This window comes from Schistocerca gregaria, chromosome 2 (genome assembly GCF_023897955.1).
Source record: "Schistocerca gregaria isolate iqSchGreg1 chromosome 2, iqSchGreg1.2, whole genome shotgun sequence".
NCBI classification, from domain to species: domain Eukaryota; kingdom Metazoa; phylum Arthropoda; class Insecta; order Orthoptera; family Acrididae; genus Schistocerca; species Schistocerca gregaria.
In genome coordinates, this window is record NC_064921.1 from 930979872 (window position 1) to 931004581 (window position 24710).

At 46.2% G+C, this 24710-nt stretch overlaps 1 protein-coding gene across 1 annotated transcript in view; it reads right to left on the bottom strand.

Moving 5' to 3' along the window:
* Positions 1 to 24710, bottom strand: part of LOC126335373 (phospholipid transfer protein C2CD2L) — a 568714-nt gene that overhangs the window by 196139 nt on the left and 347865 nt on the right. Inside the window, exon 2 of the mRNA XM_049998583.1 lies at positions 16502 to 16597. Within this exon, the coding sequence (XP_049854540.1) occupies positions 16502 to 16597 (96 nt within the window). The remainder of the gene's footprint in view (positions 1 to 16501; positions 16598 to 24710) is intronic.

Here is a 24710-nt window from a genome sequence, read left to right on the forward strand (position 1 = left end):
CTTCCCATCGCAACGTCAAATGTTTGCTAGTAGTATTAGTCATTCAACAAAAATCAACTGGACGTCAACACATGTCGAAATAGGTTCAGCACCAAGCCTAATTTCAATCAACAACTACGAATCAAACAGGAACACGTGTGAAGAGGGAGACCAGAACTTACTAGAATGTCAGAGTCATTCAAACGCATTCCCTCCAATAGACGTTAGAAATCGTCCGTGGTACTCACACCGACCTACTATAGGGCTAAAGAGAGGAGCAGGGCATTATGCTATAAATGATTCGTCGTATTTTGCGGAAATATGATGTGAAGTGTGTCTTCCGACCGGCCATCTAAGATCAGGGTGGTTTTTGGTTCCGTAAAGGATGACCTTAGGCAGCGTAAGCTGGCTCTTTACTATATTGCTTGCAGTTGTGGAGTGTCATGTATTGGCGATTATCAGGACTGTGGAGGACCGGCGTAGTGAGCATAAGCGGCACACACGCCTACAAGAGCCGAGCAAATCCGTCGTAGCAGAACGTTGTCTTGGCACCGGTCAGGTCACCTTATGGAATATAACAGTACGGAGATTCTTGCATATACGTCAAGCTATTGGTATAGTGTTGTTAAGAAAGCCGTTGAAATTAAATTGGCAATTAACCTTATAAGTAGATATGATGGTTTTTTGTTTAAATTTTGCATGGAATCCTGCTCTCTCCTTTGTCAAAAAACAGAGGGACAGAGTTTATGCCACCTCACCCGTTGATTATTAATCTCACTATCGCTAACTTCTGACGTCGGTCATCTTTGGTTTGCGATGGCGCTTTGTGTATGTGTGTGTGTGTGTGTGTGTGTGTGTGTGTGTGTGTGTGTGTGTGATCTTTCCTGTTTCTCAGAAAACCGAGAGTTTTGGACAGCGCTTACCTGCTGCAGTTATGCCTTGAAAGTGGCAGGGTGTGCTCGTGTCAATATATTGGCAGATGTCGACATCACCTGGCTGCATTCCCTTAAGTTATTTAAACATTGTATAAGCCAGTAAAAACTCAGGTCCCACATGCAAATAATCCTAAAGGCACTGATCGTCGTAAAAAGAGCTGCACATATAAGCACCCAACCGATCCACTGCAAACCAGGGGGTATGTTGCACACGATGTCAATGATTACTTTTGCACGGTCGGTCATATACTCGGGAAACGTGGCTGGTTCCGTGACGTTTCCACCCCGCTTGAAGAAAGAGGGCCCCGAACAGCCATGTCGGCCAGTACGACAGCGGGTAGCGTCACTGGAGCATGACCTGAGCGTCCAATATGCCTTGGCGACATGTTCCCGGCTTGCCCAGCTAGAAGAGTTCGAGAGCGGCCGCATCCTAAAGCTGCGGGAGGCTGGGTGATCCTTCTGCCACACCAGTCCTAAGGACACCACCATTTCCCGTTTTTGGTACCGGTATTTGAAGCCAAGCATGCACTACACGTAGGGTATGGACATGTACGAGATGCACCACATGGAGGGAGGACCGACTGATTGTGTGGCACGGGTGAAGAGATCCAGTGGCAACAATAGAGAACATTCCGCGGGCTGTCAATACCCTATAAGTGCTAGTATAGGTGGGAAGCGGCTGCAATGCAGGGCTCGGCGCACGCCTGCAGTTATGACGCCTGCCACTCCCCCCCCCCCCCCCCCCCCCCCCCAGCAGCATCTCGCCAGACTTGCCTTGTCACGGAAACGACGGACATGGGGCCGTGTAGACTGGCACCGGGTCGTCTTTAGGCAGCGTCCCACATAAAGAAACAAAAGCGACCGACAACTGGGTACGCGACACACCAGCTACAAGCGGCAACATCGGGCGGTATGTTCGGGTGTCCTGCGTGCGAGCAACGAATTTCCGCTACCAAGACGGTTAATACAGCCGACTAGCTGTTTTTACAAAACGGCACCCACAAGCCGTAGAATAGTGTAGGTTGACAGTAAGGCAACAAAATTAGCTTTACTTAGAAAACAAAGCGATAAAAGAGCGCTAGGCAGGAAATTTAAAAAGGAAGGAATCTTCATGGGGAACTTCGTGATTTATATCAGTTACGAAGATTATCACACAAATTCGTCGAATGGACGAGGATGAGCACAGATACATTTGGTCTCGCCTCTGCCCTGGAGGCAACGACCACCATGTCTCTGTCTGGAGGTGCAGCAGAGACCGAAAGAAAGGAACGATTTGTGGTCTCCCATCACACGTCCTTTCAGGCTGGAGTCATGGTGTGTGGAACAATATATCCTACGGTGGCCGTTCACAGTTACTGCTCCTAATACGCTCCATAACAGCCGCAGGCTACTTGGAGAAGGTTCTACAACCAGTGCTTCTGTCGCTCGTCAACACCCATGCCCATTCCCTGTTTCAACGGGACAACGTCCTGAGCTTTCATGCAGCTGTGGACACACTACTCGGTCAGCCGCATCGCCCGATCTCTTCCCGATTGAGAATGTTTGCGATGCCTTGGAATGTGTCATGGGGACTTTACCTCCGTCCTTCAGTCTGCAGGAACTGCGCACTCCGTTGCAAGCAGTATGGGATAGAGCATAACAGGACTACATCCGAGACCTGTACAACGCCTGGGCGCTTGTACTCACGACCATGGAGCCCCGATGCCACGCTAACGCGTATGTTTTGTGTCCGTGTACCACAACGAGAACTGGTCCTTCGGAGTTGAAACTGTAATCATTTCGTATGTGTGGAACCATCTACCTGCGTGCCAAAAACGACCGCACTACGCATTGTCCGTCCAGGTGTAGCTCGTTTCATGGCGATCAGGGTACTATTAATCGTGCTGGGACTGATCTTAAGCATTTGTCCAGCAACTCGCAAGCTTTCCTGCCTTCCTGCCTATGCTACCAGTAAAGGCAGCTTGCTAACCAAAGAGAGAGGTAATATGTTGAGAGGATGTGGCACGCTTATGTAGTGCCTCCCCACCCCCACATCCCTCCCTATCCCCCTGCGGTGCCAAGCCGCACTTTCAGCCGTTGTCATTTATGTGGTTATTTTACGGTTGTTATGAGAACGATAGAGCTCGTGTTTGGATGTGTAAGCTAAACAATTTCTGCCGTGTATTCAGCGTAAAAATGTACGCACATGTCTGGACTAAAGGCGGAAGATTGATGTGAATATACTTTACGTATCTCCTGTAACTGTGTAGCACTTTGTACTTGGGTGCAGTTGTTTACTTGTGTAATGAAGCTTGTTTCATCAGAGTTCTCCTTGCCACACATCTTAAACCATTTCATATTTCCTAAATTGTATAGCGATTGAGAATTCTGCTAAAGGCTTGCAGTGCAGTCTGTATCATTTCCAAAACTTCATAAGTGTAATATCGTAAGTTTTTGCTCTCATTAACAGATGGAAGATCGGTGAACTAGGTCTTTTTTGTATGAATATTTTACAGCAATTGTTTCGACACTTTCATTAGCCTTTACTCCAATATTTTACCTCTACCACTGCCAAATCCAAACTGCCAATCCCACGAGGATACGGTATAAGGCCAGGAAGGGGAAGAGAGCATATAAATCCTTCTTCTCTGTCTACAAAGTTGCCGCCCTTCAACACATTGTTAAAACATTGGGCTCATATTCAGGAACAACAGCGTTCAGATCCTTACCTGACAATTCTGGTATAGACTGCCGGTGATTTCATTTGAAGCCAACCCTGTTATGTTGTTTGGGCACTGCCAGTTTGCTTCCACACCCAAGCTTGCGCACCATTTACAATGACCTTTAAGTTCTACACCTTCATCTACATATATATTCCACAAGCTACCGTACGGTGTATGGCTGGGGGTGCCCCTTACCACTATCAGTCATTCCCTTCCCTGTCCACTCGCGAATATAGCGAGGGAAAAACAACTATCTACATGCCTCCGTCCGAGCCCAAATTTCTCTTATCTTAGTGGTGGTTACGTGAAATGTACCATGGCGGCAATAGAATCGTTCTGCAGTCAGGTTCAAATGCCGGTTCTCTAAATTTCCTCGATAGTGTTCCTCGAAAGGAACTCCTTCTTCCCTCCAGATTCCCATCTGAATTCCCGAAGCATCTCCGTAATACTTGCCTGTTATTCGAACCTACTGGTAACGAATCTAGCAGCGCGCCTCTGAATTGCTCCGATGTCTTCCTTCAATCCGACCTGGTGCGGATCCCAAACACTCGAAAAGCACTCAACAACGGGTCACACTAGTAACCTATATGCAGTCTCCTTTGCAAATAAACGACGCTTTTTTACAGTTCTCCCAATAAAGCGAAGTCGATCATTCGTCTTCTCTACTACAATCCTTAGCTGCTATTAATTACACCAACAAAATTTTTTGTCTAAATCATCTTGTATATTCCCACGCTCGGGTTCCCGGGTTCGATTCCCGGCGGGGTCAGGGATTTTCTCTGCCTCGTGATGACTGGGTGTTGGGTGATGTCCTTAGGTTAGTTAGGTTTAAGTAGTTCTAAGTTCTAGGGGACTGATGACCATAGATGTTAAGTCCCATAGTGCCCAGAGCCATTTGAATCATCATCTTCTATACTCCTACATTCACTCAACAGCGACACTTACCGTACACCACAGCAAATAGTCGCTGATTGCTGCACTCCGTGCCCGCGAGATCATTCATGTACGTAGAAAATAGCGGCGAACCTCTCATGCTTCCCAGGGGCACTCCTGACGTTACCCTAGTCTCTGATGAACACTCGCCTTCGAGGACAAAGTACTGTGTTCTGTTACTCAAGAAGTCTTCGAGCCATACACACACGTCGGAACCTATTCAGTATGCTAGTACCTTCGTTAACATTCTGCAGTGGCACGCGGTGTCAAATACTTTTCGAAAATTTAGAAATATGGAATCTGTCTGTTGCCCCACATCTATGGTACTCAGCTATTATGTGAGAAAAGCGCAAGCTGAGTTTCGCACAAAACCGTGCTGTTTCGTGGACAAAAACATTTCCGTCTCAAGAAAATTTATTGTATTCAAACTGGGAATATGGTTCAGATGGCTCTGACCACTATGGGACTTAACATCTGTGGTCATCAGTCCCCTACGCTTAGAACTACTTAAACCTAACTAACCTAAGACATCACACACATACATACCCGAGGCAGGATTCGAACCTGCGACCGTAGCGGTCACGCGGTTCCTGACTCAAGCGCCTAGAACCGCACGGCCTCACCGGCTGGCCTGGGGATATGCTCATGAATTCTACAGCAAACCGATGTTAAGGATATTGATAAGTAATTTTGCTGGTCTGTTCTTTTACGCTTCTTACATACAGGAGTCACCTGCGCTTTTTTCCAGTCGCTTGGGACTTTGCGCTGGGCGAGAGATTCGCGATATATGAAAGCGAAGTAAAGGACCAGTGGTGGTTCTCAGTACGTGGACCTTCCTTCCGTTCTTTCTTTCTTTCTCTTTATCCGTCTGTCGGGCTATCTGTCTATGTCTATGTCTTTGAGCTTCTGTGCCTGGATACAAAAACTGCGTGGGAAGTAAACTCCTGGCGACATCAGCCTTGCAGCTGTGTGAAGTGCGCCGCAGAGCGATCAAGGGACAGTGATGTAGTGTGCGTGTGACGGATGCAGCTTTTTCCAGAGCGTACTCTCAATTAACAATGGCGTGCGGCAGCAGTGAGAGTGGAGCCGCCTTTGTGTGAACGGCCTTCTCCTGGCGCCCTTGACGTGACGTGGATCGTAATTCCGGCCACTGGTCTGCGCTCGTCAAACCGACAGGTAGCGGCAGTCCATAAGCGATCAATCGCTGTCACTCGTGGTTAGCGCACGACGGCTCGAACTCGCGTCTGGTTACCCTGATTTAGGTTTTCTGTGATTCCCCGAAACCGCTTCAGGCAAACGCCAGGATGATTCCTTCGAAAGGGCACGGCCGACTCCGTTCCCTAATCCGATGGTATTGATGACCTCGCTGTTTGTTCCCCTCCTCCGAATCAACGAACCAACCCTCTTTGAGCAAACTACCGGCTGTCAAAGCCGTTCAGGTAGAGACATCAAAAATGAGAGACAAATGACGTCTGCACAGAATGTCGCTGGTTGGACAACGAAGTGATAAAAGCATAAAGTCAATTTTATTACTAACTGCCGCTTACAGAATTTTTTTTCGGTACGAGAACCGGAAACGTCGACGAGATGCTGTACAGCGCCAAATCTGCAACTGGTGGCCAATATTGGAACTCATTTTTCCAGCATACGGCTCCGCATTAATGCATTAGCATATCTACCCCCCCCCCCCCCCCCCCAATGAACCATGGACCTTGCCGTTGGTGGTGAGGCTTGCGTGCCTCAGCGATACAGATAGCCGTACCGTAGGTACAACCACAACGGAGGGGTATCTGTTGAGAGGCCAGACAAACGTGTGGTTCCTGAAGACGGGCAGCAGCCTTTTCAGTAGTTGCAGGGGCAACAGTCTGGATGATTGACTGATCAGGCCTTGTAACACTAACCAAAATGGCCTTGCTGTTATGGTACTGCGAACGGCTGAAAGCAAGGGGAAACTACTGCCGTAATTTTTCCCGAGGGCATGCAGCTCTACCGTATGATTAAATAATGATGGGTCCTCTTGGGTAAAATATTCCGGAGGTAAAATAGTCCCCCATTCGGATCTCCGGGCGGGGACTACTCAAGAGGACGTCGTTATCAGGAGAAAGAAAACTGGCGTTCTACGGATCGGAGCGTGGAATGTAAGATCCCTTAATCGGGCAGTAGGTTAGAAAATTTAAAAAAGGGAAATGGATAGGTTAATGTTAGACATAGTCTGAATTAGTGAAGTTCGGTGGCAGGAGGAACAAGACTTCTGGTCAGGTGACTACAGGGTTATAAACACAAAATCAAATAGGGGTTGTGCAGGAGTAGGTTTAATAATGAATAGGAAAATAGGAATGCGGGTAAGCTACTACAAACAGCATAGTGAACGCATTATTGTGGCCAAGATAGATACGAAGCCCACATCTACTACAGTAGTACAAGTTTATATGCCAACTAGCTCTGCAGATGACGAAGAAATTGAAGAAATGTATGATGAAATAAAAGAAATTAATCAGATAGTGAAGGGAGATGAAAATTTAATAGTCATGGGAGACTGGAATTTGAGTGTAGGAAAAGGGAGACAAGGAAACGTAGTAGGTGAATATGGATTGGGGCTAAGAAATGAAAGAGGAAGCCGCCTGGTAGAATTTTGCACAGAGAACAACTTAATCATAGCTAACACTTGCTTTAAGAATCATAAAAGCAGGTTGTATACATGGAAGAAGCCTGGAGATACTGACAGGTTTCAGATAGATTATATAATGGTAAGACAGAGATTTAGGAACCAGGTTTTAAATTGTAAGACATTTACAGGGGCTGATGTAGACTCTGACCACAATCTATTGGTTATGACATGTAGATTAAAACTGAAGAAACTGCAAAAAGGTGGAGATTTAAGGAGATGGGACCTGGATAAACTGACTAAACCAGAGGTTGTACAGAGTTTCAGGGAGAGCATAAGGGAACAATTGACAGGAATGGTGGAAATAAATACAATAGAAGAAGAATGGGTAGCTCTGAGGGATGTAGTAGTGAAGGCAGCAGAGGATACAGTAGGTACAAAGACGAGGGCTGCTAGAAATCCTTGGGTAACAGAAGAAATATTGAATTTAATTGATGAAAGGAGAAAATATAAAAATGCAGTAAATGAAGCAGGCAAAAAGGAATACAAACGTCTCAAAAATGAGATCGACAGGTAGTGCAAAATGGCTAAGCAGGGATCGCTAGAGGACAAATGTAAGGATGTAGAGGCTTATCTCACTAGGGGTAAGATAGATACTGCCTACAGGAAAATTAAAGAGACCTTTGGAGAAAAGAGAACCACTTGTATGAACATCAAGAGCTTAGATGGAAACCCAGTTCTAAGCAAAGAAGGGAAAGCAGAAAGGTGGAAGGAGTATATAGAGGGTCTATACAAGGGCGATGTACTTGAGGACAATATTATGGAAATGGAAGAGGATGTAGATGAAGATGAAATGGGAGATACGATTATGCGTGAAGAATTTGACAGAGCACTGAATGACCGGAGTCGAAATAACGCCCCCGGAGTAGACAACATTCCATTGGAACTACTGACGGCCTTGGGAGAGCCAGTCCTGACAAAACTCTACCGTCTGGTGAGCAAGATGTATGAGACAGGCGAAATACCCTCAGACTTCAAGAAAAAAAGAAAGTCGGTGTTGACAGATGTGAAAATTACCGAACTATCAGTTTAATAAGTCACAGCTGCAAAATACTAACACGAATTCTTTACAGACGAATGGAAAAACTAGTAGAAGCCGACCTCCGACCTAGGGGAACATCAGTTTGGATTCCGTAGAAATACTGAAACACCTGAGGCAATACTGACCTTACGCCTTATCTTAGAAGAAAGATTAAGGAAGGGCAAACCTACGTTTCTAGCATTTGTAGACTTAGAGAAAGCTTTTGACAATGTTGACTGGAATACTCTCTTTCAAATTCTAAAGGTGGCAGGGGTAAAATACAGGGAGCGAAAGGCTATTTACAATTTGTACAGAAACCAGATGGCAGTTGTAAGAGTCGAGGGGCACGAAAGGGAGGCAGTGGTTGGGAAGGGAGTGAGACAGGGTTGTAGTCTCTCCCCAATGTTATTCAATCAGTATATTGAGCAAGCAGTGAAGGAAACAAAAGAAAAGTTCGGAGTAGGTATTAAAATCCATGGAGAAGAAATAAAAACTATGAGGTTCGCCGATGACATTGTAATTCTGTCAGAAACAGCAAAGGACTTGGAAGAGTAGTTGAACGGAATGGACAGTGTCTTGAGAGGAGATGAACATCAACAAAAGCAAAACGGGGATAATGGATTATAGTCGAATTAAGTCGGGTGATGCTGAGGGAATTAGATTAGGAAATGAGACACTTAAAGTAGTAAAGGAGTTTTGCTATTTGGGGAGCAAAATAACTGATGATGGTCGAAGTAGAGAGGATATACACTCCTGGAAATTGAAATAAGAACACCGTGAAGTCATTGTCCCAGGAAGGGGAAACTTTATTGACACATTCCTGGGGTCAGATACATCACATGATTACACAGACAGAACCACAGGCACATAGACACAGGCAACAGAGCATGCACAATGTCGGCACTAGTACAGTGTATATCCACCTTTCGCAGCAATGCAGGCTGCTATTCTCCCATAGAGACGATCGTAGAGATGCTGGATGTAGTCCTGTGGAACGGCTTGCCATGCCATTTCCACCTGGCGCCTCAGTTGGACCAGCGTTCGTGCTGGACGTGCAGACTGCGTGAGACGACGCTTCATCCAGTCCCAAACATGCTCAATGGGGGACAGATCCGGAGATCTTGCTGGCCAGGGTAGTTGACTTACACCTTCTAGAGCACGTTGGGTGGCACGGGATACATGCGGAGGTGCATTGTCCTGTTGGAACAGCAAGTTCCCTTGCCGGTCTAGGAATGGTAGAACGATGGGTTCGATGACGGTTTGGATGTACCATGCACTATTCAGTGTCCCCTCGACGATCACCAGAGGTGTACGGCCAGTGTAGGAGATCGCACCCCACACCATGATGCCGGGTGTTGGCCCTGTGTGCCTCGGTCGTATGCAGTCCTGATTGTGGCGCTCACCTGCACGGCGCCAAACACGCATACGACCATCATTGGCACCAAGGCAGAAGCGACTCTCATCGCTGAAGACGACACGTCTCCATTCGTCCCTCCATTCACGCCTGTGGCGACACCACTGGAGGCGGGCTGCACGATGTTGGGGCGTGAGCGGAAGACGGCCTAACGGTGTGCTGGACCGTAGCCCAGCTTCACGGAGACGGTTGCGAATGGTCCTCGCCGATACCCCAGGAGCAACAGTGTCCCTAATTTGCTGGGAAGTGGCGGTGCGGTCCCCTACGGCACTGCGTAGGATCCTACGGTCTTGGCGTGCATCCGTGCGTTGCTGCGGTCCGGTCCCAGGTCGACGGGCACGTGCACCTTCCGCCGACCACTGGCGACAACATCGATGTACTGTGGAGACCTCACGCCCCACGTGTTGAGCAATTCGGCGGTACGTCCATCCGGCCTCCCGCATGCCCACTATACGCCCTCGCTCATAGTCCGTCAACTGCACATACGGTTCACGTCCACGCTGTCGCGGCATGCTACCAGTGTTAAAGACTGCGATGGAGCTCCGTATGCCACGGCAAACTGGCTGACACTGACGGCGGCGGTGCACAAATGCTGCGCAGCTAGCGCCATTCGACGGCCAACACCGCGGGTCCTGGTGTGTCCGCTGTGCCGTGCGTGTGATCATTGCTTGTACAGCCCTCTCGCAGTGTCCGGAGCAAGTATGGTGGGTCTGACACACCGGTGTCAATGTGTTCTTTTTTCCATTTCCAGGAGTGTAAAATGTAGACTGGAAATGGCAAGGATAGCGTTTCGGAAGAAGAGAAATTTGTTAACATCTAGTATAGATTTAAGTGTCAGGAAGTCATTTCTGAAAGTATTTGTATGGAGTGTAGCCATGTATGGAAGTGAAACATGGACGATAAATAGTTGGACAAAAAGAGAATAGAAGCTTTCGAAATGTGGTGCTACAGAAGACTGCAGAAGCTTAGATGGATAGATCACATAACTTATGAGGAAGTATTGAACAGAATTGGGGAGAAGAGAAGTTTGTGGCACAACTTGACTAGAATAAGGGATCGGTTGGTAGAACATGTGTTCAGGCATCAAGGAATCACCAATTTAGTACTGGAGGGCAGCGTAGAGGGTAAAAATCGTAGAGGGAGACCAAGAGATGAATACACTAAGCAGATTCAGAAGGATGTAGGTTGCGGTAGGTACTGGGAGATGAAGAAGCTTGCACAGGATAGAGTAGCATGGACAGCTGCTTCAAACCAGTCTCGGGACTGAAGACCACCACAACAACAACAACAACAACAACAACAACAAATACCGCAGTACACTGCGGCACAAAGTGCCCGTAATTCTCACCCATTACGATACTTAAATTTGAAATTTGGCTCAAAGGTCCGTACAATCTTCGTCTGTAATCCCGCAAAAACGTGGACCCCAGCAACTTCTCTCTCGTGCTCGATGTCGCTCCAAACAGCAAGATGTCGATATACGCAAAAAAGAGGCCACAGCTCAGAAGTTCATATGAGGTGTAAGAATGGATAATGATGTCACACAGGCTTCAAACTTGCCTGCAGTTCTGCCCGATGCATCGTGGCCGTCTCACACGATCGGAAGATCATCGCACCCCCTTTTCCCTACATTTCAAACCTTCTTTGGCACCGCTGCGACGGAGGTTAGAACAGCGACACACAGCGTTGAAATCACTCTATTTTCTAATGAGTGACCGAGGAAAACGTTCCAGACTCGCCGCCGCTCAAAACTGGCACGAAAAGTCTGCAGGCGGTGGTAAAAAGGGCGTCAATGAAACCGCCCCTTTTGTATTCCGCCTGGAAGGCTTCGCATGGGTCTGCTCCTGAAAACTGAAATGTAGGCCGAAGGTAGGAAGCTAGGAGGAGCAGGTGAGGTAGAACTCTCGGCGCTGCAGTGTGAAGTAAAATCACCTTTACTTAACTTTGCGTACAAGTAGTGGTCCGCCCACTGAGAAATAGAAACAATGTTGTTGGGTCGTCTCCTCGGAATCAAATGGGCTGAAACCGGAGCGACGCTCGTAGAACTCCACAGCGCCGGCTAGAGGGCGTTGTCGTCGGTGTCTCGTAGTGCCAACTTATGAACTTGCACCTACGCCGTGGCATCGTTGCTATCGATACCACAGTCCCTTCTCACACATAGCGCGATGAGCAGCAGGTAGACGTTCTCCACATCGTTTGACACTGCTGATACCCTCGGACCTTTCAATCTTTCTTCAGCGACGTTGTGGGGCTGCGTTCCTATCGAATGTGATCACACCCCTTTTGGAGCACAGCGCGTCTGTAGTTTTTACCCTCGTGTACAGGTTGGGACCACTAAGGATCGTTCAGCACCATTCGACGAACGTTGAACCTGATACGAGGCAGCAAAGGGTCCTTGCGCTTTTTCAGCGCACGTATCTCGCGTCTTCTTGTGGGGTGATCACGGGGAGGGGCGAGGGTTCGGCAAAACCCTCAGTACCACCCACCTGCCATTTTTGAGCACCTTAAAAATGTACCTGTACACACAGAAACCGTGACGAAGTCCCAGGCTACACTGCTGCTCTTTCGCCGCTGACAGTAGGCCATCTGCAATTGGAAAGTGTTGAAGGGGTTGCCAGCCTGCAAGCGCCTAGGACTTCGTCACGTGTTCTGTCTGTACAGGTACACTTTCGAGATTTTCAATAAAGATGAGTGGGTGCCACTGAGGGCTTTGCCAAACTGAGGCGATCTGAGAGGGAGGTTTTGTTGTTTTATTCATTCACGTGTCAGTGTCGCATCTCTCCTCTCCTCTCCTCTCCTCTCCTCTCCTCTCCTCTCCTCTCCTCTCCTCTCCTCTCCTCTCCTCTCCTCTCCTCTCCTCTCCTCTCCTCTCCTCTCCTCTCCTCTCCTCTCCTCTCCTCTCCTCTCCTCTCCTCTCCTCTCCTCTCCTCTCCTCTCCTCTCCTCTCCTCTCCTCTCCTCTCCTCTCCTCTCCTCTCCTCTCCTCTCCTCTCCTCTCCTCTCCTCTCCTCTCCTCTCCTCTCCTCTCCTCTCCTCTCCTCTCCTCTCCTCTCCTCTCCTCTCCTCTCCTCTCCTCTCCTCTCCTCTCCTCTCCTCTCCTCTCCTCTCCTCTCCTCTCCTCTCCTCTCCTCTCCTCTCCTCTCCTCTCCTCTCCTCTCCTCTCCTCTCCTCTCCTCTCCTCTCCTCTCCTCTCCTCTCCTCTCCTCTCCTCTCCTCTCCTCTCCTCTCCTCTCCTCTCCTCTCCTCTCCTCTCCTCTCCTCTCCTCTCCTCTCCTCTCCTCTCCTCTCCTCTCCTCTCCTCTCCTCTCCTCTCCTCTCCTCTCCTCTCCTCTCCTCTCCTCTCCTCTCCTCTCCTCTCCTCTCCTCTCCTCTCCTCTCCTCTCCTCTCCTCTCCTCTCCTCTCCTCTCCTCTCCTCTCCTCTCCTCTCCTCTCCTCTCCTCTCCTCTCCTCTCCTCTCCTCTCCTCTCCTCTCCTCTCCTCTCCTCTCCTCTCCTCTCCTCTCCTCTCCTCTCCTCTCCTCTCCTCTCCTCTCCTCTCCTCTCCTCTCCTCTCCTCTCCTCTCCTCTCCTCTCCTCTCCTCTCCTCTCCTCTCCTCTCCTCTCCTCTCCTCTCCTCTCCTCTCCTCTCCTCTCCTCTCCTCTCCTCTCCTCTCCTCTCCTCTCCTCTCCTCTCCTCTCCTCTCCTCTCCTCTCCTCTCCTCCTCTCCTCTCCTCTCCTCTCCTCTCCTCTCCTCTCCTCTCCTCTCCTCTCCTCTCCTCTCCTCTCCTCTCCTCTCCTCTCCTCTCCTCTCCTCTCCTCTCCTCTCCTCTCCTCTCCTCTCCTCTCCTCTCCTCTCCTCTCCTCTCCTCTCCTCTCCTCTCCTCTCCTCTCCTCTCCTCTCCTCTCCTCTCCTCCCATCCCCTCCTGTGATCACCCCACAGGAGGATACAAAATAAGAGCGCTGACAAAGCAAAAACACCCTTTGCTGCTTCGAATCAGGTTCAAATGGCGTCGAATGGTTTTGAATGGTCCCTACTGTTTCCATCTGGTACACGAGAGCAAAAGTTGCAGTCGCACTGCGCTCCAAATGGATGCCATCACGTTCGATAGGCTGCGCACGGTAGCCGCGTGATCTTGGGTGCCTTGCCACACGGTTCACGCGGCTACTCCCATCGGAGATTCGAGTCCTGCCTCGCGCATGGGGGTGTGTATTATCCCTAGCGCAAGTTAGTTTAAATTAGATTAAGTAGTGTGTAAGCCTAGTGACCGATTACCTCAGAAGTTTGGACCCACAGGAACTTACCACAAATTTCCAAATTTCCACGTTCGATAGGAACGCTGCCCCTCAATCTCCTTAGAGAAGGATTGAAACACCCGAGGGTGTTAGCAGTGTCAGAGGTTGTTGTTCAACACACTGCTAACTGTCGTTTTCGACCGCGAAATTTGTGGGAGTCAAGGGGTGGTTTCATTGACGCCCTTTGTGCCGACCCCTGCGGCATTTTCATGCCGATTATAAGCAACAATGTGTGTGGAATGTTTTCCTCGACCATTCATAAAAAGAAACCGTGCGATTCCAACGCTGGGCGTCGCGGTTCTGGCTTCCATCGCAGGGGCGTAAAAAGAAGGGGTGAAATGTTGGTGAGGAGTGATAAACTTCCAATCGTGTGACGCGTCTACGGTGGCATTGAGCAGAATCATGGTGAAGTTTGGTGCCAATGTGACATCGTTAATTCACCTTACCCGTCACAAATGAACTTGTGAGCTCTGGCCTTTTTTTTTTTCTTTTTGCGTGTGTCGACACCTTGATGTTCGAAGCGTCGTCGAGAACGAGGGCGACGTCGCAGGGCATCATTACAGATAGAAGGTTGTACACGTCTTCGAGCCAAATTTCAAACCTAAACGTCGCACTGGGTGGGAATTACGGGGTACCGAAAAAGTGATGCTTTAATTCTGTAGCTGTCTGTAATTACACTACAAGGCTGAAAATGTTATCATTTCACAAAAAAAGCTATGCCAGGAATGAAGGTGGTACAAAAGTCTTTTCGAGAGGTTTCTGTGTTTGTCGTCGGAATCTACTGCAATCATTTTGTCAACGCAGCAATAAAAAAAACATTTTTGATTATGTAAGGTCCGAAAATCATGCAAAACACCGTTTTTTCTAAGTTCCCGAACATGTTTCAGCACCTCTGTGCCATCATCAGTGGACTAACGTTTTATTTAATCTCTAATGCGAACATCTTTACAAAATCAAAGCGAGGATAATGGAATGTAGTCGAATTAAATCGGGTGATGCTTCGGGAATTAGATTAGGAAATGAGATGCTTACAGTAGAATAATCGGGTCTACTGACGGATGTTTGTGTCGCTCTGGCACAATATTTCGGCCACGTAACTCGTTGCCTTCATCACTATACTCCAGTATACTGGACAAGATCCTCCAACACGGCAGTCTCAGGTAGCACCTGAAGAAGTCAACGAGTTACGTGGCCGAAATATTGTGCCAGAGCGATACAAACATCCGGCAGTAGACCCGATTGTTCCACATGTCAAGATCTCGCCGGAGAAGCCTGAAGAGTTACATGCTTAAAGTAGTTCAAAATGGCTCTGAGCATTATGGGACTTAACATCTGAGATCATCAGTCTCCTAGAAATTAGAACTACTTGAACCTAACTAAACTACACACATCCATGCCCGAGGCAGGATTCGAACCTGCGACCGTAGCTTAAAGTAGTAAATGAGTTTTGCTATTTACGGAGCAAAATAACTGATGATGGTCGAAGTAGAGAGGATATAAAATGTAGACTGGCAATGTCAAGGAAAGCGTTTCTGAAGAAGAAAATTTTGTGAACACCGAGTATAGATTTAAGTGTCAGGAACTCGTTTCTGAAAGTATTTGTATGGAGTGAAGCCATGTATGGAAGAGAATCGTGGACGATAAATAGTTTACACAAGAAGAGAATAGAAGCTTTCGAAATGTGGTGCTACAGAAGAATTCTGAAGATTAGATGGGTAGATCACATAACTAATGAGGAGGTACTGAATAGAATTGGAGAGAAGAGAAATTTGTGGCAGAGCTTGACTATAAGAAGGGATCGGTTGGTAAGGCATATTCTGAGGCATCAAGGGATCACCAATGTAGTATACGTGGACAGCGTGGAGGGTAAAAATCGTAGAGGGAGACCAAGGGATGAATACACAAAACAGATTCAGAAGGATGTAGGTTGCAGTAGGTACTGGGAGATGAATAAGCTTGCACAGGATAGAGTAGCATGGAGAGCTGCATCAAACCAGTGTCTGGACTGAAAACCACAACAATAACAATTACAAAATTATGGAAATATTTAGTTCAAGCATCAATTCGTTTCTTTTTGTTAATATTTTTACACTCGGTTTGCATGGTTTTTCAGGACCACTTGTGTATTATTTACTACAGGTAGTTTGTCATCTGCAACCAAACAAAAAGAAACGAACTGTTGTTTGAACTAAATATTTCCATAATTTTGTAATCATTTAGTAAAAACGTTCACATTACACATTAAATAAAACAGAAGCCCACTGATGATGGCACAGAAGTGCTGAAACTTGTTTGGGAACTTGGGAAAAAACGGTGTTTTGCATAACTGGCGGACCTTACATCCAACAATTTTAAGTGCAAACACGGTAAACAAAAGGGACTGCAAATCCAAATAATGAATTTTTGATTACATTGTGAGAGAGGGTTAATCAAGGGCCGGAGGACAGTTTGGGTCCAAGGAATAATGAGAACAGCTGCAGCCGCGCTACATTTAAGTTGGCCACCGGCGGCTACCGTAATGTGGCGTGAGTCACACGGAGCGGCAGCGGCAGACACCGCGGCCAGAGCGAACTACTCACCACGTCGTCCTTGGAGTCGCACTCGCAGAAGACGTTGGCCAGCGTCGGCGCGTGCGTCTCGGGCAGGATGCGCACGAACTCCACGCCCACGCCGTGCTGAAACACAAAGGCAGGCCGCCCGTTCACCACATGGCCACACTGGCGCTCGGCGGAGCTCAGCATCTAATAAGGTTTTTCTTTAATCATTTTAACGTTTTTGAAATATGGAGGTTCGGGCAAACTTTGATGGCTCGTCACTCGCTGGACGTTCTGCCATATTCGAGGTTTATTTCTGGGTCTCCTTGAGCTTCAAATAAGTTACAGTTCTATGTATTGCCTTAACCCTGTAAGCGACACTGGTTGTTGTTGTTGTTGTGGTCTTCAGTCCAGAGACTGGTTTGATGCAGCTCTCCATGCTACTGTATCCTGTGCAAGCTTCTTCATCTCCCAGTACCTACTGCACCCTACATCCTTCTGAATCTGCTTAGTGTAGTCATCTCTCGGTCTCCCTCTGCGATGCCTCAGAATATGCCCTACCAACCGATCCCTTCTTCTAGTCAAGTTGTGCCACAAATTTCTCTTCTCTCCAATTCTATTCAATACCTCCCCATCAGTTATGTGATCTACCCATCTAATCTTCAGCATTCTTCTGTAGCACCACATTTCGAAAGCTTCTATTCTCTTCTTGTCCAAACTATTTATCGTCCATGCTTCACTTCCATACATGGCTACGCTCCATACAAGTACTTTCAGAAACGACTTCCTGACACTTAAATCTATACTCGATGTTACCAAATTTCTCTTCTTCAGAAATGCTTTCCTTGCCATTGCCAGTCTACATTTTATATCCTCTCTACTTCGACCATCATCAGTTATTTTGCTCCCCAAATAGCAATACTCATTTACTACTTTACGCGTCTCTTTTCCTAATCTAATTCCCGCAGCATCACCCGATTTAATTCGACTACATTCCATCATTCTCGTTTTGCTTTTGTTGGTGTTCATCTTATATCCTCCTTTCAAGACCATGTCCATTCCGTTCGGCTGCTCTTCCAGGTCCTTTGGTGTCTCTGACAGAATTACAATGTCATCGGCGAACCTCAAAGTTTTTATTTCTTCTCTGTGGATTTTAATTCCTATTCCGAATTTTTCTTTTGTTTCCTTTATTGCTTGCTCAATATACAGATTGAATAACATCGGGGAGAGACTACAAACCTGTCTCACTCCCTTCCCAACGATTGCTTCCCTTTCATGTCCCTCGACTCTTATAACTGCCATCTGGTTTCTGTACAACTGGTAAAAACATATAAAAAAACCGCACCATAAAGAAATTATCCGACTGGGACACAAAGCGGTGATTTTTTCAAGAGAAGGAACTTCACAAATTGAGCATGTCAATAACACGTTGGTCTGCCTCTTACGCAAGCAGTTATTCGATTCGGCTTGGCGTTGATTGATAGATTTGTTGGACATCCTGCTGAGGGATATGGGGATATCGTGCCAAATTCTGTCCCACCGGCGCGTTAAATCTTCAAACTCTCGAGCTGGTTGGAGGCCCCTGTCGGTAATGCTCCAAACGTTCTCAACTGGGGAGAGATCCGGCGATCTTGAGGCCCAAGCTACTGTTTGGCAAGCACGAAGGCAAGCAGCAGATGCAACCAAAGGTGTCCTGCTATGAAATGAAGTGGCACCCCTAGCTATCACTCCTGTGCTGTATGGCGGGTGACAGATAGGTTGGGACCCCACCGCTGTCCGTAATGTTCCAGGCACGTCTTCGCTCGTAATCGGGGCTCAATTCGTAGAGTGAGTCTTCAAAAAAAAAAAAAAAGATAATTCTACTCCAGTCAATGACATCCCAGGCCTAATGTGTCAGATGAATCCTACTCCAGTCAATGACATCCCAGGCCTAATGTGTCAGATGCCACTGCAAATGGTTAACAGAAGTCGGCGCAAGTGGTGCCGGGACTTCGTCTCCCTTTCTGAGAGCCGCCTTGCGCTCACTGACGCACCAGTTGCACGTCGGATCGATGATAATGTGAATCCTGGGCTCTGAGTGACTCTCTGACGATTGCTCGGTGCTCACTTTCTGTCCTCTCTCTAGGTAGACCACCTCTTTCCTGACGCTGTGTTCGGCCATGGTTCATCCAGTCCTGCCAAAATCGTCGAATAGTGGCATTGCTTCTGTTCAGATGTCGAGCGCCTCGCCGATTACTCCAACTGGCTTATTTCAGCTCAAAGACGTGTCCTCTCTGAAATGCAGACTTCTGCGTATACTATTCACGCGCCTGCTTGCGAGGAATAGTTACTACCCAACTGAGTTCACGTAATGAAATTCGCAAAGACATGTCCCCGTATCGACAAACCTCCTGTTTTTGCCGGCCGGGGTGGCCGAGCGGTTCTAGGCGCTACAGTCTGGAACCGCGTGACCGCTACAGTCGCAGGTTCGAATCCTGCTTCGAGCATGGGTGTGTGTGATGTCCATAGTTTAGTTAGATTTAAGTAGTTCTAAGTTCTAGGGGACTAATGACCTCAGAAGTTAAGTCCCATAGTGCTCAGAGCCATTTAAACCATTTGAAACTCCTTGTTTACAGCCCTTGCAAGATGCGCGGTTAAATTGCGCTGTAGCGTCACAAATTCATCCATCGGCCGCCAAAACGTGCAATTCCTTGGAGTATATATCACTATCTAAAATGCTGTTTATTAGTTTATTTACTACATATAATCGATTGTATTGGTATTGATACATTCACAACAGCCTCTATAATAAGTATGAACATCATTTTTATTTTTCCAAGTCGACACACTTGGCATATACTCAGACAAACGAGTAGAGGTATGAATATTTACCGATGGCCTTTGAGGCAACCGTCTTTACAGCTAGTTGTGTGTTCAGCTACCCTTTGTCACACATTAATCTACTCTTCTGACACCTTCTGGTGTAACCGATGGTAAGTTCAATTCGCATTCATATTTCCTAAATTATAAAGTATAAAATAAACACTGGAGTCGTTTGTAAACTTATTTACAGTAGTTTTATTCGGCGCCGACCATGTAAAAAATAGAGTGGCGTGCATTATGTTCCTTTTTATATCCAGTTTTACTGATTATATGCTGTTAAATACTGCTTCTAATGAAGAATGACCATTGCAGATAATAGTTTCACAAATAACCTATAAAAAGGTAGCCGCTAAGACAATATACGTAATTTCCGCTAACATTGCACATGTAAGATGATTACTGAAAATATGCAACACGACGAAAACAGTTTAAGCAGATATTTGAATGCAATAGGCATAGTATTCACTCATGTTTGATTGGTTTATATGGTCACGGGGATCGTATTGAAATTCGTGAATATTTATTTTAGATCTATAAGAATCATTTTATGGTTCCATGGCAGAGGTTCTGGCTGATCGTGTGAGGAACTGGTGGCAAGAGGTTACAAAAGAGCACGCAGAAGATTCAGAATTTGAAGGGGAGGGAGTCAGGTGCAGATGATGTAGTTACTATTTCTCTAGTTTTGAAGTCTTCTACAGTAACTGATGGTAGTCTGGGCAACACATTGTCCAGTGGACGAGTGGGTGAAACGTCTATTTCAAATACAGCACATAGGGTATTCTGTTTGGCAGTGCCTTAAGAAGTATTTCATGACAGTCGTGAAACTGACTCTGCTGCTGTAGTGACTGAAAATCTGGATTAATATGCATGATCTAAAGTTGGTTGAGAGACCCAGTCCTTTGGAAAATATCTCCCTCCTGAGGGCATTTTTTTACTAGTAGAAGCTGACATTGTTAATATGCTGCAGCCTTTTCAAACTTTTTGATCACAGAATTTGTACTCATTGATTTATTGGTATGAATATTTACCACCCCATAACTTATAGTGAACTTAGAAATCCACAATAAATTGGGCAGTTTTATTAATTAATATTTCAGACTACCGTGTATTTCATTGTTATGCTGGATAAAATATTTCGTCATTTACAGGGTTTATCGTGCGAGTTCCTAGTCAGAAATCCCGAGCAAAATATCTACCCACGCACGCGAACAACATCCTTCATGTTCTAAGCTACTATTTTTTTAAATTAATACATTGGAATGTTGTATGTACCAGGAGTGTCGGAATGAAAGAGAAGTTAATTTATTTCCCCTATTAATCTTTGATGCGGCCCGCCACGAATTCCTCTCCTGTGCCAACCCCTTCATTTCAGAGTAGCAGTTACACGAAGCTACCTCGACTGGTTGTTGGGTATCTTCCGATCTCCGTATTCCTGCCCCCAGTTTTTCAAAAAATGGCTCTAAGCACTATGGGACTCAATATCTGAGGTCATCAGCCCCCTAGACCTAGAACTACTTAAACCTAACTAACCTAAGGACATCACACACATGCATGCCCGAGGCAGGATTCGAACCTGCGACCGTAGCAGCGGCGCGGTTCCGGACTGAAGCGCCTAGAACCACTCGGCCACATTGGACTGGCTCCCAGTTTTTGACGTGCACGTCTCACTCTAGTGGCACAGAAGTTACTAAATGTGTTTCCCACATATTCCCAAGTTACTAAATGTGTTTCCCACATATTCCCTTCCTCGCCTATTGTGTCGGGTTATGATGACTCATGTCCCGCGAAGTTTAAATTTTTTTCCCCTAGCATTCGCGTATTTAATAGGTTCTGATGCTTTATGATTACCTTAATGTAAGTATATACTACATATTTGATGTTACGTAAATATAAGATCACCTTCTTTTTTGAGGAGTGAGTTTGTTCGATTGGCTTAATCCACAGGACAGATTGCGCTACTTGTATAAAGATATTTTGTTCCTTTTTCTTTTGGGTTTCGTAATTCACGTCTTGTAAAGATTCTGCTACTGGGGAGGAACAGTGATCAAGTAAGAATGATCTTAGGGTTTTACCAAAATGTGGGAAAGATAAAATAGTGTTTATCTTATGTGGAGAACTACTCCAAATTTGTGTTACACTGCTTGTAATGGAACTTCTATAAGCCTGTGTCCTTATTGATTAGACATGGTACTTTACTTTTTGTCTTAAAACATGTACATCGATATCTAAGTTTTTGTATATATTATATACAGAACAACGAGACTAGGATATGGACAATGGAGGAAACGGGCGTTTTAATAGAGCTAACGTGGGAATTTTACGCGCGCCCGTTGAGTAAACAGCGTGATTTACGAACTAGAAACATCCCTCAAACTGCCGCTGGAGTGCGTTGCGATCGTGTATGCCACGTGGGGGTCCACGTACCGTGTGCACAAGTCGCATCGTTCCTGAGCGTTCAGAAGCACGTTGAACTCGGCACGCTCAATGTTGACGTTCGACAGCGCGTTCCGTGTGCCGACGGCTTTACTCGTTGTTCTACTGTCCTTGAACCATTTTCCACATGTGCTCAAACAGTAGTACGCGAACAGCCGACCATCTTCGCTGTTTTCGAAATACTCGTTGCCGGCCGTCGGGTATAGCGTGTGTCCTTGACCAAAGTCGCTGCAAAGTCGCAGTAGCTAGTGGTTGTAATGTTTTGCCACGTCAGTGTAAACCTGATGCTCAATACACTGTTGTAGAATAATCTGAATAGAGGAAATAGAGAACCTTTTAATAACCTTGTCTGTCCAGTTTGACACACTACCCAGCAGCACTGCCGAACAGACCACTGGATTTGTAAGTCAATGACTGCATGTTGAGCTTTGTTGTACCCCATACAGTTTGAGGAAATCCCAGTTGCTGGAGAGGACATATTTTCGACTGTGAAATTTCACACTGTTTTCTCTCTTCCTAACGTATTTTCGACTTTGAAATTTCTCACTATTTTCCTCTCTTCCTGACGCACCTGAACACATCTACAGTAAAGGATGACTGTGCTCTTCAGAGTTTTTTAAAATAGGCCTGGTGAAATAAAAAGTTGACTCAGCAAGCTTTAGCGAGTCTTCTTTGTCCACATAGAAATGGTAAGGTATTGTTGTCTTCAGAGTGGGCAGCAAGGGGAGTGGCCGTCGTTCAGGGTATTGGGTATGGACGTCGGGCAGGGCACACTGCAGCCATGTTTGTGGTATCTATGGACTGGCCCGGGAATCTGCACGCCATATGACTGGACGGGTCCTCTTCTGCACCTTGATAAGGACTGTACGAGAAAGCGACAAGGAAGATATTGGGAAATGTTCGCATTCACCTTGACTCCAATATGGCGCCCATTCTTCCGCCGCATCAAGGAAACGTGACAACAAAACAAATCTAGGTTATACAGGGTGACCAGTTAAAGACTTAATCAGCTTTGACCTAGACGAACAGAATAGCAGATCACGATCAGACAAATTCAGTGATATAATATTTTCAACATTTCGCGGCCCTGTCAGCAACTGTGTAAATATTAATTTTAATTTTAAAAACCAACAGCCTCAGTTGCATTGTTTACCTAGATTTTGATTATCCCGACTGAAACCTAGGTAAACTATGCAACTGGGGCTGTTGGTTTTTAAAATTAAAATCAGTGATATAACTCTTTTATAGATTTAACAAGAAATCATCTATTAAAAATGTATTAAGTACAGAGATTTTTGCACTGTTGTTGGGGCCATTGAATGGTCCGCCAACAGGAAATTTAAGCCACGCTTCAAGCAAACTTGTGGCGCCGCGTTAAGACGCAATGAAATGCTTGTGCGTCAGACTTTACAAATGGCTAAAAATGTTTCATTAGAAAGAAAATGATACGTCGCTACAAGTCATTCAGTCCGCATTAGGATGAGACAATTAACTTTTTTTACCTACCACAGCGTTTAGCAAATGGCCAGATAAGAAACCTGATGTTTGCAAGAGCACTTGATGCTTGTAGAGAAATATTTTTACTGGCGATCGTGTGGAACCGAGCTCAGTCTGTTCGTCGACGGAACCCATAAAGCAGTAGATACAGGCGCAAAGGTAGATGCCGTGTTCCATGACTTCCAGAAGGCGTACGATACAGTTCCACATGCCTCATAATGAACAAAATACGAGCGTAAAAGATATGAGACCAACTGTTTGATTGGGTTGAAGGATTTGTAGCAAACAGAACACAGCATGCCATTTTCAAGGGTCAGAAGTCTTCAAACGTAAAAGCAACTTCAGGCGTCCCATAAGGGAATGTTCTAGGACCATTAATTTCCACAATACGTGTGTAAATGACCTAGCAGATAACTCTGAAGATCCATGAGGCTTTTCGCGGATGATGCTGTTGTGTACAGAGAAATCACGACGCTAGATAGTTGAAGTGAAATGCTAAAAGACCTGCAGAGGACCGACGGTTGGTACAGGGAGTGGTAACTGACCTTCAGCATAAACAAATGTAGCTTATTGCACATAAGTAGACAGAAAGCGTCTTTATTGTAGGTCTACACGATTGCACAACAATCACAGGGAGCAGTTACTTCCATAAAACATCTAGGGGTATGCATATAGAGCGATTTGAAGTGATAGGATAACATAAAATTAACCACGGGGAAGGCTGATGCCTGACAGATTCATTGCACGAATCCGCAGGAAATGTAGTAAATCAACAAAGGAATCAGCTTACAAAACACTCGTTCAGCCAATATTGGAATATTGCTCGTCAGTCTGGGATGCGTACCAGATAGTACTGATAGAGGAAACAGAGAAGAGCTCACGTTTCGTTACAGGTTCATTTAGAAAGGGCGAAAGCGTCACTGAGATGCTCAGTCAACCACAGTGGCATACTCTACAAGAAAGGAGTTCTGCATCATGGTATCGCCTACTGTTAAAATTGAGAGCGTGCGTTCCTGGAAGAGTCGAGCAATATTGTGCTTCCTCTTATGTATATTTCGCGAAAAGTCCATGAAGATAAAATTATAGAGATTCGAGACGAAGTCCACACGGGGGCTTATCAGCAGTCGTTCTTTCCGCGAACCATACTCAGCTGGAGCAGGGAAAGGGGTAAGGGGTAAGGGACAGTGGTACATAATGTAGCCTCCGCCACGCACCGAAAGAAGATTTGCAGAGTATAGATATACATGTATAAACTCATATTATTTGTTCCGTTTGTTTTAGATATGCTGTGTCATTTGCACACAATAATAATTAGCTTCCTCATATCCCTCACAGTCGTTGGAACCTCCTTGCAGACCACAGGGGTTGCATGACCCCAGATGAAAAAGTCTGAGGGCGTCCGAATAGGCGATCGTGCCGGATACCTTTGAACAGGACTATCTCCTTCCGCCCACCACTTTGA